The sequence below is a fragment of the Trichechus manatus genome, unplaced genomic scaffold, assembly GCF_000243295.1.
Source record: "Trichechus manatus latirostris isolate Lorelei unplaced genomic scaffold, TriManLat1.0 scaffold00018, whole genome shotgun sequence".
NCBI classification, from domain to species: domain Eukaryota; kingdom Metazoa; phylum Chordata; class Mammalia; order Sirenia; family Trichechidae; genus Trichechus; species Trichechus manatus.
Window position 1 is genome coordinate 6,917,343 of NW_004443954.1, and position 14,368 is coordinate 6,931,710.

General features: G+C 38.7%; 1 protein-coding gene across 2 annotated transcripts in view; it reads left to right on the plus strand.

Moving 5' to 3' along the window:
* The window catches only part of TRAM1 (translocation associated membrane protein 1), a 39,395-nt gene that overhangs the window by 763 nt on the left and 24,264 nt on the right, over window positions 1-14,368 (plus strand). Inside the window, exons 2-5 of one of the 2 annotated variants that reach the window (XM_004372536.3) lie at window positions 6,724-6,787; window positions 11,583-11,704; window positions 11,825-11,941; window positions 13,328-13,386. In XM_004372536.3, the coding sequence (XP_004372593.1) occupies window positions 6,724-6,787; window positions 11,583-11,704; window positions 11,825-11,941; window positions 13,328-13,386 (362 nt within the window). The remainder of the gene's footprint in view (window positions 1-6,723; window positions 6,788-11,582; window positions 11,705-11,824; window positions 11,942-13,327; window positions 13,387-14,368) is intronic. The other variant, XM_023727744.1, reaches the window with a different exon arrangement.

A 14,368-nucleotide genomic window follows, 5' to 3' on the forward strand; every position in this document is an offset into this window, starting at 1 on the left:
GGCCCCTCCGCTGCCGAGCTGGCGAGGGGCAGTGGGCGGATTTCGGGGGGGTGGCCGCGGCCGGCCGTGCTGTGCGTGGGGCCGGCGAGGGAAAAGTGGAGACCAGGCCTCTGGGGACCGGAGAGCGCCGGCCCGAGGCCACAGGCCCAAGACGACTTGGGGGACCCTTGTAGGGCTGAGTTTGGGGTGAACGAGAAACCGACGGGGACGTGCGTCTGCTGCCTACTTGAAGGGCGGTGGCCGCATGGCACCGAGTGGTCGCCACCGGTCCGGCACGCCGAAGACACACCCAATTGTTTTAATAATTGTTTCTTAAAGTCAGTCGTTTCGTCAGTTTTCCAACTTTTTGCCCTGACACTTGCCTGGTACATAAATCAAGATTCTGAACAGCAAAAAGTCAAATAACTGTCTTTTTGTTTCTTGAAGTATGAGAGGGTGGAAATGTCAGGAGTGCGTAAATTCTCTTCCCACGTATCTAGTATTTTGATGACTTATTTAACAGCTGTTGAATGTAGGTGATAAACTTTGAAAGGTGAACATGCAACATCGTAGGTTTTTTCCCCCTACACACCCCATTCCTTACCTTTTTTTTTATCTGTAGCATCTGTGCCCCATCAAATATGCTAATTATTTCACTTCTTTATTGTTTGCCTTCCCCGTCCCTGAAATGTAACCTCAGTGAGAGCGGAGATTTTGATTTGGTTTTTTTTTTTTACTGGTCTATGTCCAGTACCTAGAATAATGGCCTGGAACGTGGTAGGTGTTTAAAAAATATTTGTTGAATGAGTTATATTAACAATTCTTGAAGAAAACAAATGGAATAAAACCACCAGTGACCAAAAAATGAGTAAATTTTTTTAAATGGAGCCCATTTGTTGTTTTTTTTTTAATGTTGTTATTAGATAATTTAATATTTTGTTTTTGCTTCTTTTCAAATGAGCTTTTCTGGATCTAAGTAGATTTGTTTTTTTTATTTCTGATGTGTGTATGTTTGAAACCGCTGCTGAAGAGTTTGGTGCAGGTGGAGCGGAAGGGAACCAACGTGTCACAGGCACTTTATCTTCGTTTTAGACTGAGCTTGTGCCACTTCCCTACTGGGCCACCCGAGTCTTAGCCTCGACTTTTCTGCTCTATAAAGGGAAATAACATCACCTGTGGCATTCTCACAGCCATTGTTGCAAGGATCAGATAACGTGAGGTGATAGTTTATAAAGCATTATATGAATGAATTATTAAAAATGCAACATTAAACATTTGTACTCATTTTCTGAATTGAATTTGATATTTATATCTATTTTCTGTGCTGATTATTATAAGTAGTACTTCTGTATATGCAGTGTAGTCAACAATTTTCTGTATCTTGCCATTACCCATGCCCACATGGTAAGAATGCCTGATTTTAAAACATAATGTAAAAGTAATAAATACCTGTAAGGAGCCCTGCTGGCATAGTGGTTAAGAGCTCGGCTGCTCGACAGTTCAAATGCACCACCTGCTGCTTGGAAACCCAAGTTCTACTCTGTCCTGCAGAGTCGCTGTGAGTCAGAACCAACTCGGACGGCACCTCACCTAACGACAGCAAATACATACAAATGCAATGCTTTGAATGACAGGAATATAAATCAGAAATGATGATACTCATAAATGGTGTAGCTTTGCTTTTAGGTAAAGTATTTCACCTTTTATCACATTTCCAGGAAAGTTCACCACCTATACCAGGCCTCAGATGTTAATGATTTTTTTTTTTAACAGTGAGTGGATTTTCTCCTCTGTGTAAATGTGTTGATTTAAATTTTGTAAGTCTAAATTGACACAACAGAGATACTAAATAGAAGTTTTCTTTCAAATCAATTCTAAAGGGACTGTTACTGTGGTATACGGAAGAGGAAAGTTTATGCAAGTTGTACATTTTCCTTACCATATGTTAAAGTTTTAGGATTTAAAAGCATATTATTTGCATACAGAAGAAAAAATAGACTGCATTAGTTTTGCTATTTTGACTTTTAAAATAATTGCTGCTGAATCTCAAAGTGAGCAGAATTACAGAATTACAGTAATTGTGCTAGGGTAATAGAGAAGTTAATGTTTTCCCAGTAGAGCTGTTAAGCTTGTGTATAAATATATTGAGGAAATGTCAGAGGATTTACGGTGACATTGACAAAGCAAAACAGATAGTGTATTACTTAGCCAAAATGAAGAGCAATGTCCATATAGTGTAAAAGCAGGGATTCTGGAGCTAAAGGGAGGACCTGTGTTCAAGTTAGGGTTCTTCAGCTTGATAACTAGGTAGCCTAGGGCCTATCATCTGACTTCCCAGAACTTAAATTTACAGAAGGTATCTGTAACATGGGGCTCATTAGGTTACTCTGAGAAGTAACTAATATGTGTAATGCCTAGTTCAGTATTTGGCTTAATGGGAGGCACTCAAGTAAATGGTAGCTATTATTATTCCTTGCAAATTTATCAAAGTAGGAAAATAGAAGGCAGCGTTTTTATGTGAGAGAAAAGCCCAACAGTTGTCATCTAAAGAGATTGTATATGGATACTGAAAAGGTTGATAAAGAATTAGTGGACTTTGAGAAAATGTATGAGTTTACTAATATCCAGGAAACTTCATGTTATGAAAAATTGTTTGTGAACTTTGAAATCACGGTTTTATTGCAGTCGTTCCACATAATGCAAGTCATGGTCTCTAACGGTATTATATCTGAGTTAGGAAAATTTGAACAGTTGAAAATAGTGAAGAAGCCTGGGAGGGGCTCTGAAAGTGAGGATGCAGAAGAGGAGTGGGGAGTTAAGGGTTCCCAGGAGGAGTATTTCCTACTTTTTTACTTGCCAGATGTTGAAAACTCTAGGTTGTTTGTGTTGTGCGAGTTTGGGGGACATTTACAATTATAACTATCTTAGAACAGTTTTGGAGTTTTGTTGTGTTATTAAGTACGACTTAATACTGTTGTATTCTTTCTTTTTCTCTTTTTTTTTTAAGAACTTAATTTTATATTAGCTGGTGGAGAAGTAGAATTTGATATTGGATACCTTTCAGGCATCTAGCCCCAGTAGTAGTCACGCCTTCCTCCGATGAGTACAAAATGGTTGACATCTCTTGTCAAATAAGATAAGATTACCAAGCCCCAACTGGTGACCACTTAATTGAAGAAATTTTATGAGAGCCATGGTATTACGTACAACATAGAATTAAGATAATTCATTAGAGTTTGGGGGTAGCCTGTTTCAGGTGTATCTGAATAATTCTCATTTTTTTCTTGTAAATAGAGAGCAGTGGTATAAATGTTATGCCTCAGTTATAAACTCAGTTATTATTTTTACTTTGAGTGCATGTCTTCATTTCTTAGTGTTGCTGTCACAGAAACACCACAGTTGGGTGGCTTTAACGAACGAATTTATTTTTTCACAGTTTAGAAGGCTAAACGTTCTAATTCGGCTCTGGGGGAAGGCTGTCTCTGTCTGCTTTGGGGGAAAATCCTTGTCTCAGGTTCTCTCTCTTCCTCAGCTCCTTGGTGATCTCCATGTGGCATCAGTCTTTCCCCATTTGTGCTTCCTTTGTTCTATGCCAAATCTGCTCTTTAATATCTCAAAAGTGATTGGTTTAAAACATATCCCATAGTGATATGGCCTCATTAGCATAACAAAGGAAATCTATTCCTAAATGGGATTATATCCACAGGTATAAACCAAAAAATCATCAAGTCGATTCTGACAGAGTAGAACTGCCCCATAGGGTTTCCAAGGAGCTGCTGGTGGATTTGAACTGCCAACCTTTTGGTTAGGAGCTGAGCTCTTAACCACTGTGCCACCAGGGCTCCAGGTATAGATAGGAGTTAGAATTTAAAACACGTGTTTTTGGGAGGACACAATTCAATCCATAACAATGCATAACATATTTCTGTAGCATATTTATATTACAAACTAATCTATTTTACTATTGATTAATTCAAGTATTAGTTTAACTAAAGCAGTGCTGGCTGGTTTGTGAGGCGTAGGAGGCCTGGAAATGGCTAGGAGCATGATTACTGGTTTAAATTTTCAGTAAACTTTTTTGGATGTGTAGTTTGTATTTTTCCTCTTCTCACTGTACTTAGGCCATATGCTAAACTAGCTGGAGGCCAGATTTTAATTTTTTTTGGAAGCCTAACATGAAGGGATTATCTAAGTTCTGTTGCTTTTAGAATTTGATACTAAATTTATCTTTGAAGAATTTCATTTGTCATTTGTAAAGGGCTCTTAAACAAAATGTTTTTAACTATGGTAATGACGACCACATATTCCAAACTGAAAACAGGACGGTGACGGTTGTGTGTGTGTGAGAATTTATATGGAGAATCGAAACAAATACGTAAACTAAACAAAATTTAGTAAAACCAAACAATTTTATAAAAAAAATAATTACATGAAGGCAGTGTTGCCCTGGAAACTCATGTTGTCTTTCTGTTCCACTATTCCATGTGAATGACCAGAGTTATAATATGTAGCCTTACTGGCCTTTTCTACTCAAGTGACCAGTTCATAACTCACTTTAGTTGACATAGCCTGGACCTGATGACTCAGTCCTGCCTTGTTTCCAGGTCCTGAATTCCAGTATAGCAGAGTGCAGGCACAACCGACATTTTGTTCACCTCCCTCATTCTACTACTCAATTGCCAGTTCTCCACCTAGTCCAGGATTTTATGGTGCCTTGGCCTGCTTTCCTTACCCCCAATATGTTGCCAACTCCCTCATAGCTGTGCTTCTCTTCCTAAAGCCCAGAACTACTCAGCCGCATTTTCCCCATGCCTTGCCGCCCCTGAGAAAGTCATAGACTCGTGCTGATAGAATCTGTTACAAATCACAGGTTTCTAACCTCAGATAAGAGCTTATCCAGTGTGAATTTTTTCAGTTTCTTGCCTTTTGAACTTATTGGTCTTATTTGTCTCATCCATTACTACTTTCTTCTATATTAGTTAATTCTCAGAGTAACCTAATGAGCCCCAAAGTCTTATACGTGGCTTGAATGCTTACTCCACCTTATATTTTATCTGGTATTTATTCAGTAATACTGATTGATCATCTTATATGTGCCAGAAACCATGCTAGGCTCTGAGCACACAGTGATGAACAAAAGCGGGCATGGTCCCAGCTCTTCTGGAGCTTGCTTACTAATGGGCAAGTGGGAAATTATTTATATAATCACGCCAGCATATATGTTTGGAAGAAAAGGGACACAGTTCTCTGAGATAATATAACAAAGGAAATGACCTAGTTTAGGAAGACAGGGTAGGCTTCCTTGAAAAGTTATGATTGAACCAAGCTCTGAAGTGAGGAGGTTTTCTATCACAGACCCTGTGGTGGGAGGATCTGCATGGGGCACGGGAGCAGGAGGAAATGATCTGAGGCTGGAGAGGCAGAGGGGACAGGGTCAGACCACAGAGTCCTATGAAACCGTTGCCACTGAGTCAATTCTGACTCATAGCGACCCGAAAGGACAGAGTAAAACTGCCCCATAGGGTTTCCAAGGAGCAGCTGGTGGATTTGAACTGCCAACCTTCCACATTAAAGGTTTTGTTCCTTATTTTAGGAAGAATGGGAATCCAGTGAAGGATTTTAAGCAGGTGGGGTGGGAGGGGTGGTAAGATGATTAGAATATGACTCTGGTTGACTGGCTCTGAGGGGCTCCAAAGACCACTTAGTAGGCCAACTATCTTTCTAAAAGGCATATATGAACTTCCTCCTCAAAATTCTCCAGTGGTTGTAGAATAAAATCTAAGCTGCTTGGCTTGACAAACAAGGCCCTTTCTAGTACTTGATAACGTTTGTAGGTCTTCTGTCACTTCTTGGTGTGTGTTATGCCTAGCCTAGTATTTACAGCTACCTGACGTTTGCATTTTCTGTTTCTTCTACCTATACTGCCCTCCTCATTCCTTTCCGTGAGACTAGGGAGCTTCTATTTTCCAACAAGACACAACTCCAGCACCACCTCTGAGAAACCTTTCCAGAACACGCGTCATTCCCCACTCCAGAAAAAACAAACAAAAAAGTTATTTACCGTATTTTGAGTACCCCTGTTGCATAAGCTATTAACACTGATTTTACAGCACTGTAACTGTTTGTTTACCTGTCTTTCTCCCTTACTGAGCTCCTTGTCATTCGGGAGTATATTATTCATCTTTGTTATCCATTCTTGCCTACCGCAGTGCCTGGTGCCTGTAAATAGTGAATAAGCATTCCGTTTTTCTTTTCTGTCCACTTTACTCTTACCCATAATTAGTTAAACATGTATTGAGCACTTAACTTTGCCAGGTGTGTGGGAGATTCTCTCTCTCACACACACCCTACCTTTGATCCATTTTACTCATGTTAACTGTGCTTTTTTTATTAATTCACATTTTAAATTTTTCTTTGACAGCAACTTTGTGTTCATTGTACAGATCTAGAATAGAGAATCATTGTCAAATCACTGTTGACTGGAACTGCAGAGTGCCTCTTGATACCTTAAAGCGAGGGTGGATTGCACAACCTCATCTAAAGCGCAGAATGCCGTGGTGAACTATGTTAACTCTCCAGATCAACTCCTTAGTGATCAGGAATTCCCACTGTGCCTGTCAGGGTGCCACAGAGCTGGGGTTCCCTTGGTTTTTAGCTTTGGGGATAGAGCTTTGTAATGACTTTCCCCTGGTTTACTGTATGGGAGAGGGTCACATATTGATTTGAACCTTTTTTTCTTTTTAGATAACGGCAAAAGCGTCTATCATTTTTGTTACTCTTCAGTACAATGTTACCCTCCCTGCAACAGGTAGGTACTTCCTTTTAGAAATGTTTATTAAGTAGAAAAGTTCAGTTAAACAAACATGGAAATTTCCATGAATATTAGGTTCTGCATTAGTCTCACAGATCTCATCCAGGTTAGACTGAACATTATTTTGATGATACTGTAATGCAAGAGCTGACATTGTTGGTTGACTTCACCACATACATCATATAAAAAACAGTTTTCTGTGTTTAATGTTTATTTATATATTGTGAATAAGCTTGAAATTTCATCGAAGAACTTTTTTTTTGTTGCCTTCTCTACCCTCTGATCTTTTCATAAGAAACTTCTTTCTGGAGAAGGATGTAGAACGTAATTCTAACTCACAAAAAAAAGACCAGATTTGCTGGCCTAAAGGAGACTGGAGAAACCCCGAGAGTATGGCCCCCAGACACCCTTTTAGCTCAGTGGTGAAGTTATCTCCGAGGTTCACCGTTCAGTCTGGGAGTGGACAGCCCCGTAAAACCAAATGAGACTTACGAGATACAGTAGTCCAGTGACAAGGGCCAGAAGGCAGAAGGGGGCAAGGAAGCTGGTGATAGGAAACCCAAGGTTGAGTAAGGATATTGTTGATGTGTTGTGAGATTGTTGACCATTGTCATAGGGCAACATTTGTACTAACTGTTAAATGAGAAACTATTTTGTTCTGTAAGCCTTCATCTTAAGTGAGAATAGCAGCACAATTGGAAGAGCATAGTTGATGTCACTGAACTGTGCATGTAGAAATTTTTGAAATAGTGTATCTTTGGCTATGTATATTTTCACCAAAAAGAAAAAAAACGTTGAGAAGGGAGAGGGTTGACATGTTGTGGGGTTGTTAACCAATGTCATAAAACAATATGTGTACTACTGTTTCATGAGAAACTATTTGTTCTGTAAGCCGTCACCTGAAGTATAATAAATTTATACATACATTGTTATGTGACTAATTGCTGTCCCTATACTGTGACAGCACACTCCTCCCTTCTAACCCCTGATTCCCCATGTCTGTTCAACCAGCTCCTAACCCTCTCTGCCTTCCCATCTCACCTCCGGACAGAAGCTGCCCATTTAGTCTCTTGTATCTACTTGAGCTAAGAGGCACACTCCTCACAAGTATCAGTTCATGTCCCACAGTCCAGTCCAATCCCTGTCTGAAGAGTTGGCCTCAGAAATTGTTACAGTTCTGGGCTGATAGAGAATCCAGGGGCCATGCTTTCCGGGGTTCCTCCAGTCTCAGTCAGACCATTAAGTCTGGTCTTCTTACTAGAATTTGAGTTCTGCACGCCACCTTTGCCATGCTCCATCAGGGACTCTTGTGTTCCCTGTCAGGGAGGTCATTGCTGGTAGCCAGGCACCATCTAGTTCTTCCGGTCTCAGGCTGATGAAGTCTGTGGTTTATGTGGCCCTTTCTGTCTCTTGGGCTGATACTTTCCTTGTGTCTTTGGTGTTCTTCATTCTCCTTTACTCCAGGTGTTTGGGACCAATTGATGCATCTTAGAGGGCCACTTGCAAGCTTTTAAGACCCCAGCCACCACTCACCAAAGTCGGATGCAAAACATTTTCTTAATAAGCTTTGTTATGCCAGTTGACCTAGATGTCCCCTGAAAGCATGGTCCCTGGACCCCTACCCCTGCTCCTCTATCCCTCAAAGTGTTTGGTTGTATCCAGGAAACTTCTTAGCTTTCGTTTAGTCCCGTTATGCTGACTTCCCCTGTAGTGTGTCATAAGAAACTTCTAAGAATAGATACTTAACATTTGTGTAAAGTGTCATTACTCAGTCCAGGCTTCTAAAGGCACGATGTCCAGGTTTAGTTTTTCTAACTTATGAGTGAATGCTTTTGACCTATAATAGCAATCCTTGTAAGCTTATTTTCATTTTCTTGTTGTGTTTACTTCTAACAGTTATTTTGATTAGAGAGAATGTCAGTAAGCTCTAGGAATTATCCAGTAATAGTATCCAAATGACATTTTTAGTTTATATTTCAAAAAGTTTTTCTAAATTATGCTATCTGAAAAATTGTGAAAGTTGATTGTCGTTAAATACAGTAATATAATTAACTAGCATGGGTAAGGGATGGGGTATTTGGGTAATAAAATATTAACATACTCAGGCAGTAAACCTGTTCTGTGGTTCTCTATTTAGAATGTAAGATCAGATACACAACATTGGTTTTTTTTGTTCCGTTACATAGTTTTGTAAATATTTGGTTTAGTGACTTAGTTATCAGGTTACTCAAAACTACAGAGTTTGTCTTGAAATTTGAATATGCTGAAGAAGAATGAAGCTCTTTTATCCAAATCATACCCAAACATATAAGCTTGAGAACAACAAGTGATAGCAGTTTATAAGTATTTGATTAAAATTTGTTTTAAAAAATTACAGCAATTGCAAGTGATTAAAAAAAATAAGTGATAGTTGTCACCATTTCTACTGCTTCTAGATCAAAACTAAATCAAATATAAGTAAATCAGTTTTTCTGTCAGAATCAAAATGTGGTTTCTAGTTTGAAAGTAGAAAGTTTTTCATAAAATGGGCAAAGGACTTGAGTAGACATTTTACCAAAGACATACAGATGGCCACCAAACACATGAAAAGATGCTCAGTGCCATTAGCCATCAGAGAGATGCAAATCAAAACCCAATGAGATACCATTTCACCCCCACTAGGATGGCTAAGATTTGCGGGGGGGGGGAGGGGGGAGGGAGAGGGGGGCGCAGAAAATAACAAATGTTCATGAGGATGCAGGAAATTGGAACCCGTATCCGTTGCTGGTGGATATGCAAAATGGTATAGCCATTGTGGAAAACAGTGTGGTGTTTCCTCAAAAAACTGAAAATAGAACTGCCATACCAAAAAAAAAACCAACCAAATATAACAAAACGTGTTGCCATAGAGTCCGCTCCAACTCCTAGTGACTCTATAGGACAGAGTAGAACTGCCCCATAGGGTTTCCAGGGAGCAGTTGGTAGATTCAGACTGCCAAACTTTTGATAAGCAGCTAAGCTCTTAATCACTGTGCACCAGGCCTCCAGAACTACCATATGACCCAGCAGTTTCACTCCTAGGTATATACCCAAAAGACCTGAAAGCAGAGACTTGAATAGAGACTTGTATACCAGTGTTCCTTCCAGCACTATTCACAATAGCCAGAAAGTGGACACAACCTAAATGCCCATCAGCAGACGAATGGATAAACAAAATGTGGACACACATATAGTGGAATACTACTCAGCCAGTAGGAGAAATGAAGTCTTGATACATGCTACAATATGGATGGAGCTTGAAGACATTATGCTGAGTGAAATAAGTCAGCCACAAAAGGTCAAATATTGTATGACGTCGCTTATATAGAAAGACAAGAGAAGGCAAACGTATAGGGATCAAGGTTATTAGTGGTTACCAGAGGTGAGCGGGAAGGGGAAAAGGAGGGTTAACACTGATGAAAATGCTGCATTGATTAAGGGCAGAGTTGCACAACCGATTATTATAATTGCTGTCAATAAGTTGCATACCTGTAAAAAGTTGAATTGGGAAAAGTTGCATGATAGATATTTTTACAGCAACAACAAAAAGAAGAGTAGCTGCTGAGGCTGCTTATGTACAGCCAAAAACCTCATGGGATTTGGTGTCTTGGTTTCCAGGTTTAGGGTCATGGTTTCATGGGACGTCTCAGATAATTGGCCTAATAACGTGTTTAGTGCTTCTGGTCTACCTCCTACTTCGATGGGCAGTGCCTGGGGTCTTAAAAGCTTGCAAGCGACCATCCGAGGTACAACAATTGGTCTCTATTCACCTGGAGCAACAGAGGAAGAAGGAGCGTCAGGAAAGGAGGAAATGGAATGTGTGGCTAATTGCCTCCATGAACAGCTGTCTCCTTTGCCATGAGACCAGAAGAACTGGATGGTGCCCGGCTACCATTACTGAACATTTGGATTAAAGATTCTATAGAAGAATCCTGATCAAAAGGGGGGAAAATACAGAACAGAATTTTAAATTCTCATGGACTCCAGACTTTCTGGAGCCAAGGGGGCTAGAGGAACCCCTGAAATTATTGCCCTGAGATAATCTTTAAGCCTTAAACCAAAAATAGTCCCTTAAGTCTTCTTAAAACCAAACAGTAGCTAAGCTTAACTAATAAGAAATACCTGCCTTGAGCATTATGCTCTTTTAAGAACTATTTCTATGGGATCAAATTGATACCAGCAACTCGAAGGATTAGATAGGAACCTTAGGGGCCAGTGAATTTATGTTAATGAGGGAGGAATAACTCAGAAAAGGAGGGTGAGAATGGTTGCAAAGCTTGAAAAATGTAATATCACTAAATGGTACATGTAGAAACTGTTAAATTGGTATATATTTTGCTGTGTATATTCTCAGCAACAACAACAAAATAAATTAAAAAAAAAAAAGTAGAAAGTTTCTAAAGTTCTTGGGAAAGAAATGTAAATGGGCTAAGTATAACTTTGTTAACCTGATGTGTACCTCTGGGGTAGTACCAGTTTTACAGCCTTGGTGAGGATCTGAGTTTGGCTTCCCCTCCCCTGTTTTTTGGGCTTTGATGGTTGTTTCTGACATGTGTCAAGTCTTTGTAATTAGTTTCTGAAGTTTTAGCATTTCCAGATACCCTCCTTGATTTCCAGTGCCCTAAGGCTCAAGATGTCTAAGAGCAAGTTACCTTTGTAGAATTTAATTGTTAGGTTAGTCTAATTTTGTTTGTTTTTTAACTATGTTGTACTTAGTGCTCTTTTTATAATCTTAATGTGTATTTTTTGTGTGTGTGTCCTTTTTGGCCTTCAGAAGAACAAGACACAGAGTCAGCGTCCCTTTATTACTATGGTGTCAAAGATTTGGCTACAGTTTTCTTCTACATGCTAGTGGCAGTCATTATTCATGCCATAATTCAAGAGTATGTGTTGGATGTAAGTATACAACCTTAGAAATCTATACTTTGTAAACTACTAGCTCTTATACTATATAGTTGTATATTAAGTGTATTTTATAATATATTCTTAATTACTAATGGCTGTTTTTATTTTTAGAAAATTAACAGGCGAATGCACTTCTCCAAAACGAAACACAGCAAGTTTAATGAATCTGGTCAGCTTAGTGCATTCTACCTTTTTTCTTGTATTTGGGGCACATTCATTCTAATCTCTGTAAGTATGTACTGTGCTTGAATTTTCACCCTTAAAGGATTGTGTTGAATACACACAATATACTTTTAATGCTCTCAGGCAAATCCTAAACTTAAAGAAAGTTCTTTTTTTTAATCAACCTTATCTTTTTTTTTTAAACACTTCTATTGTTTTTCTTCATCTAAGATTTGGAACTCTGCTAATAAACTCTGCTAATAAAGTAAGAGTTTTAGTGATAAACTTGTCGTTTAGTTTTTATACAGCAGAAATTCTAAACTATATTTTAAAAGTTTCAGAAAGCCTTACTCATTTACAGTCAATCTGAATGTTATTTCTATATCTTGTAATCATTTGCAGATATGTCCATATTAACAAAAAATGTAAGATGTCAGTGATACTTTTACTATGGTTACATGAGTTGTACTGTTTCTAGCCATTTCCCTTTTTAAAATCAATACAGGTGTTTTCCAAACAACTTAAAATGTATGATTTTTTTTACTTAAGGGAATCAATACCTTTAATTTTATCTTCCTAACTAAGGAGGAGAAGGCAGTATCTACTTTAGTGTTAGTAATAATAATCCCTGAAATTTATGTGGTATTCCACAGTTTACGTAACTTTTTTGAGTTTGTTAGGACACACAGTATTTTTTTTTTTTTTTTGTCACCATATTAAAGGTGAATAAATAGGTAAGGTGAATTTTCCAGGCATAACAATGTTGGAGGTAAACTAAACTCAACATTTCAGATTTGTAATCCAGTGGTCATTTAACTCTGCTGCTTTAATTATACTTTATAGATATACTCAAGTTTTAGCTTAAAATCTATTGTAAATTTTTTTTAAAACATAAGCATTTCGGTGGGAAAATACAAATCTTGGTTAAGAAAAGTCACATGAGATTTTAACATAGGCATTAGTTCTCACTGAATAAATGACCTAATCTGGGCATCTAAGAAAAAGACGTGGTTAGTATGTGGACGTAATTCCGTAAAGTATGGCAGCACCCTGACCCTGCTCTTCTCAGGCGCTGCATCTTCCCTCAAGCCCCTCTCTCATCACTGGAGGCAAATCCATCTCTCCCGTGGCTCTTGTACCTTTGTTGTGTACCAGTTCTGTTTTTGGTTGGTTGGTTGTTTTGCATACATGTATTTTTTACTCCATGAGATGGAAAGATTTTCAAGGCCAAGAGTCATGTCTTGTTTGATTTTGTATCTCTCATGTTGATTTTCACTTACTAAAAGAAGCAATTCAAACTAAATTGAAAAGAAAACAGCTAAAAAGTTTGACTTCAGTAGACTCTTTGGAACTTGACATAGGAATTGTAAATGTGACAAGTGAAAATATTGCCTTATTATTTGAGAAGCTTGCATTACACTCATAGGCTAATCTTTGTATCTTTTTTCTTAGGAAAACTACATTTCAGACCCAACTATCTTGTGGAGGGCCTATCCCCATAACCTGATGACGTAAGTCATTTTTAGCAGGCCTTCCTTAGTTAAGGACCATGCTCATGTCACTTTTAAGCAGATTTAATTCTTGTTATTCTCTTTAGGGCCTTTGACAATTTCATAAAATAGGTGAAAGTATATCCTTGGCAGTCCCACTGCCATAAGAAGAGAATTTCTGTCTCCTTTTTTCATGTATATAATCTTTTCAACATCTCTTCAACACTTTCCCAAAGTGTCTATACAGGCAGTCCCTGGGTGCTGAACGTCTGACTTATGCACAACCCATAGTTACAGACCAATCCCTGCGAAGCGTGTTACATTAAAAATTCGAGGTGCATACAGTGGTTCATAATAACAGATGGGCACTACTTCGTGACGTGCATCAAAACATTATTATGTTAAAGATGTTTTAGTGTATCTGGAAGTGTTTCTTTAATATTTTCTGTATGTAGAAAGGTACACTGTATACTAAGACAAACATTTGCCATTAGATACAAACTGTAGCTAACTGCTTGACTTATGTACAGATTCCACTTGAAGACAGATTTAGGAATGGAACTCATTGATAATCCAGGGACTGCCTGTACGCGGCTGCAAGGAGCTCAGTGTTTGCATAAACATTCGGTTGCTCATTCTTCAAGCCCAACTCTAGTACACCTATTCCGTTTTGGGGGGTTTTTTTTGTTTTGTTTTTTTGCCACTTTAGCCTATATTGATCTTTTGCATCTCTGAATATGCCATTTGGGATTATATATCTTACTGTAGTATTTTTTTGTCTTGACTGTTTTATAATTGGTTCGTTCTCGTAAGTCTTATATTATGCCCGTGCCCACCAAGACTTTAAGTGCCTTGACAGCAGTAGGAGCTCTCTCTCGTTTTTATTTTTTGTCCTTCGTTGTGCCAGGTGGAGTGTAGGTGCTTGCCGCCTAGAAAGTACTCGTTGTGGTGTGAGAATCAGAGAAATGGGTATGAAGGAAAGAAGGGAATAACATGACACTGC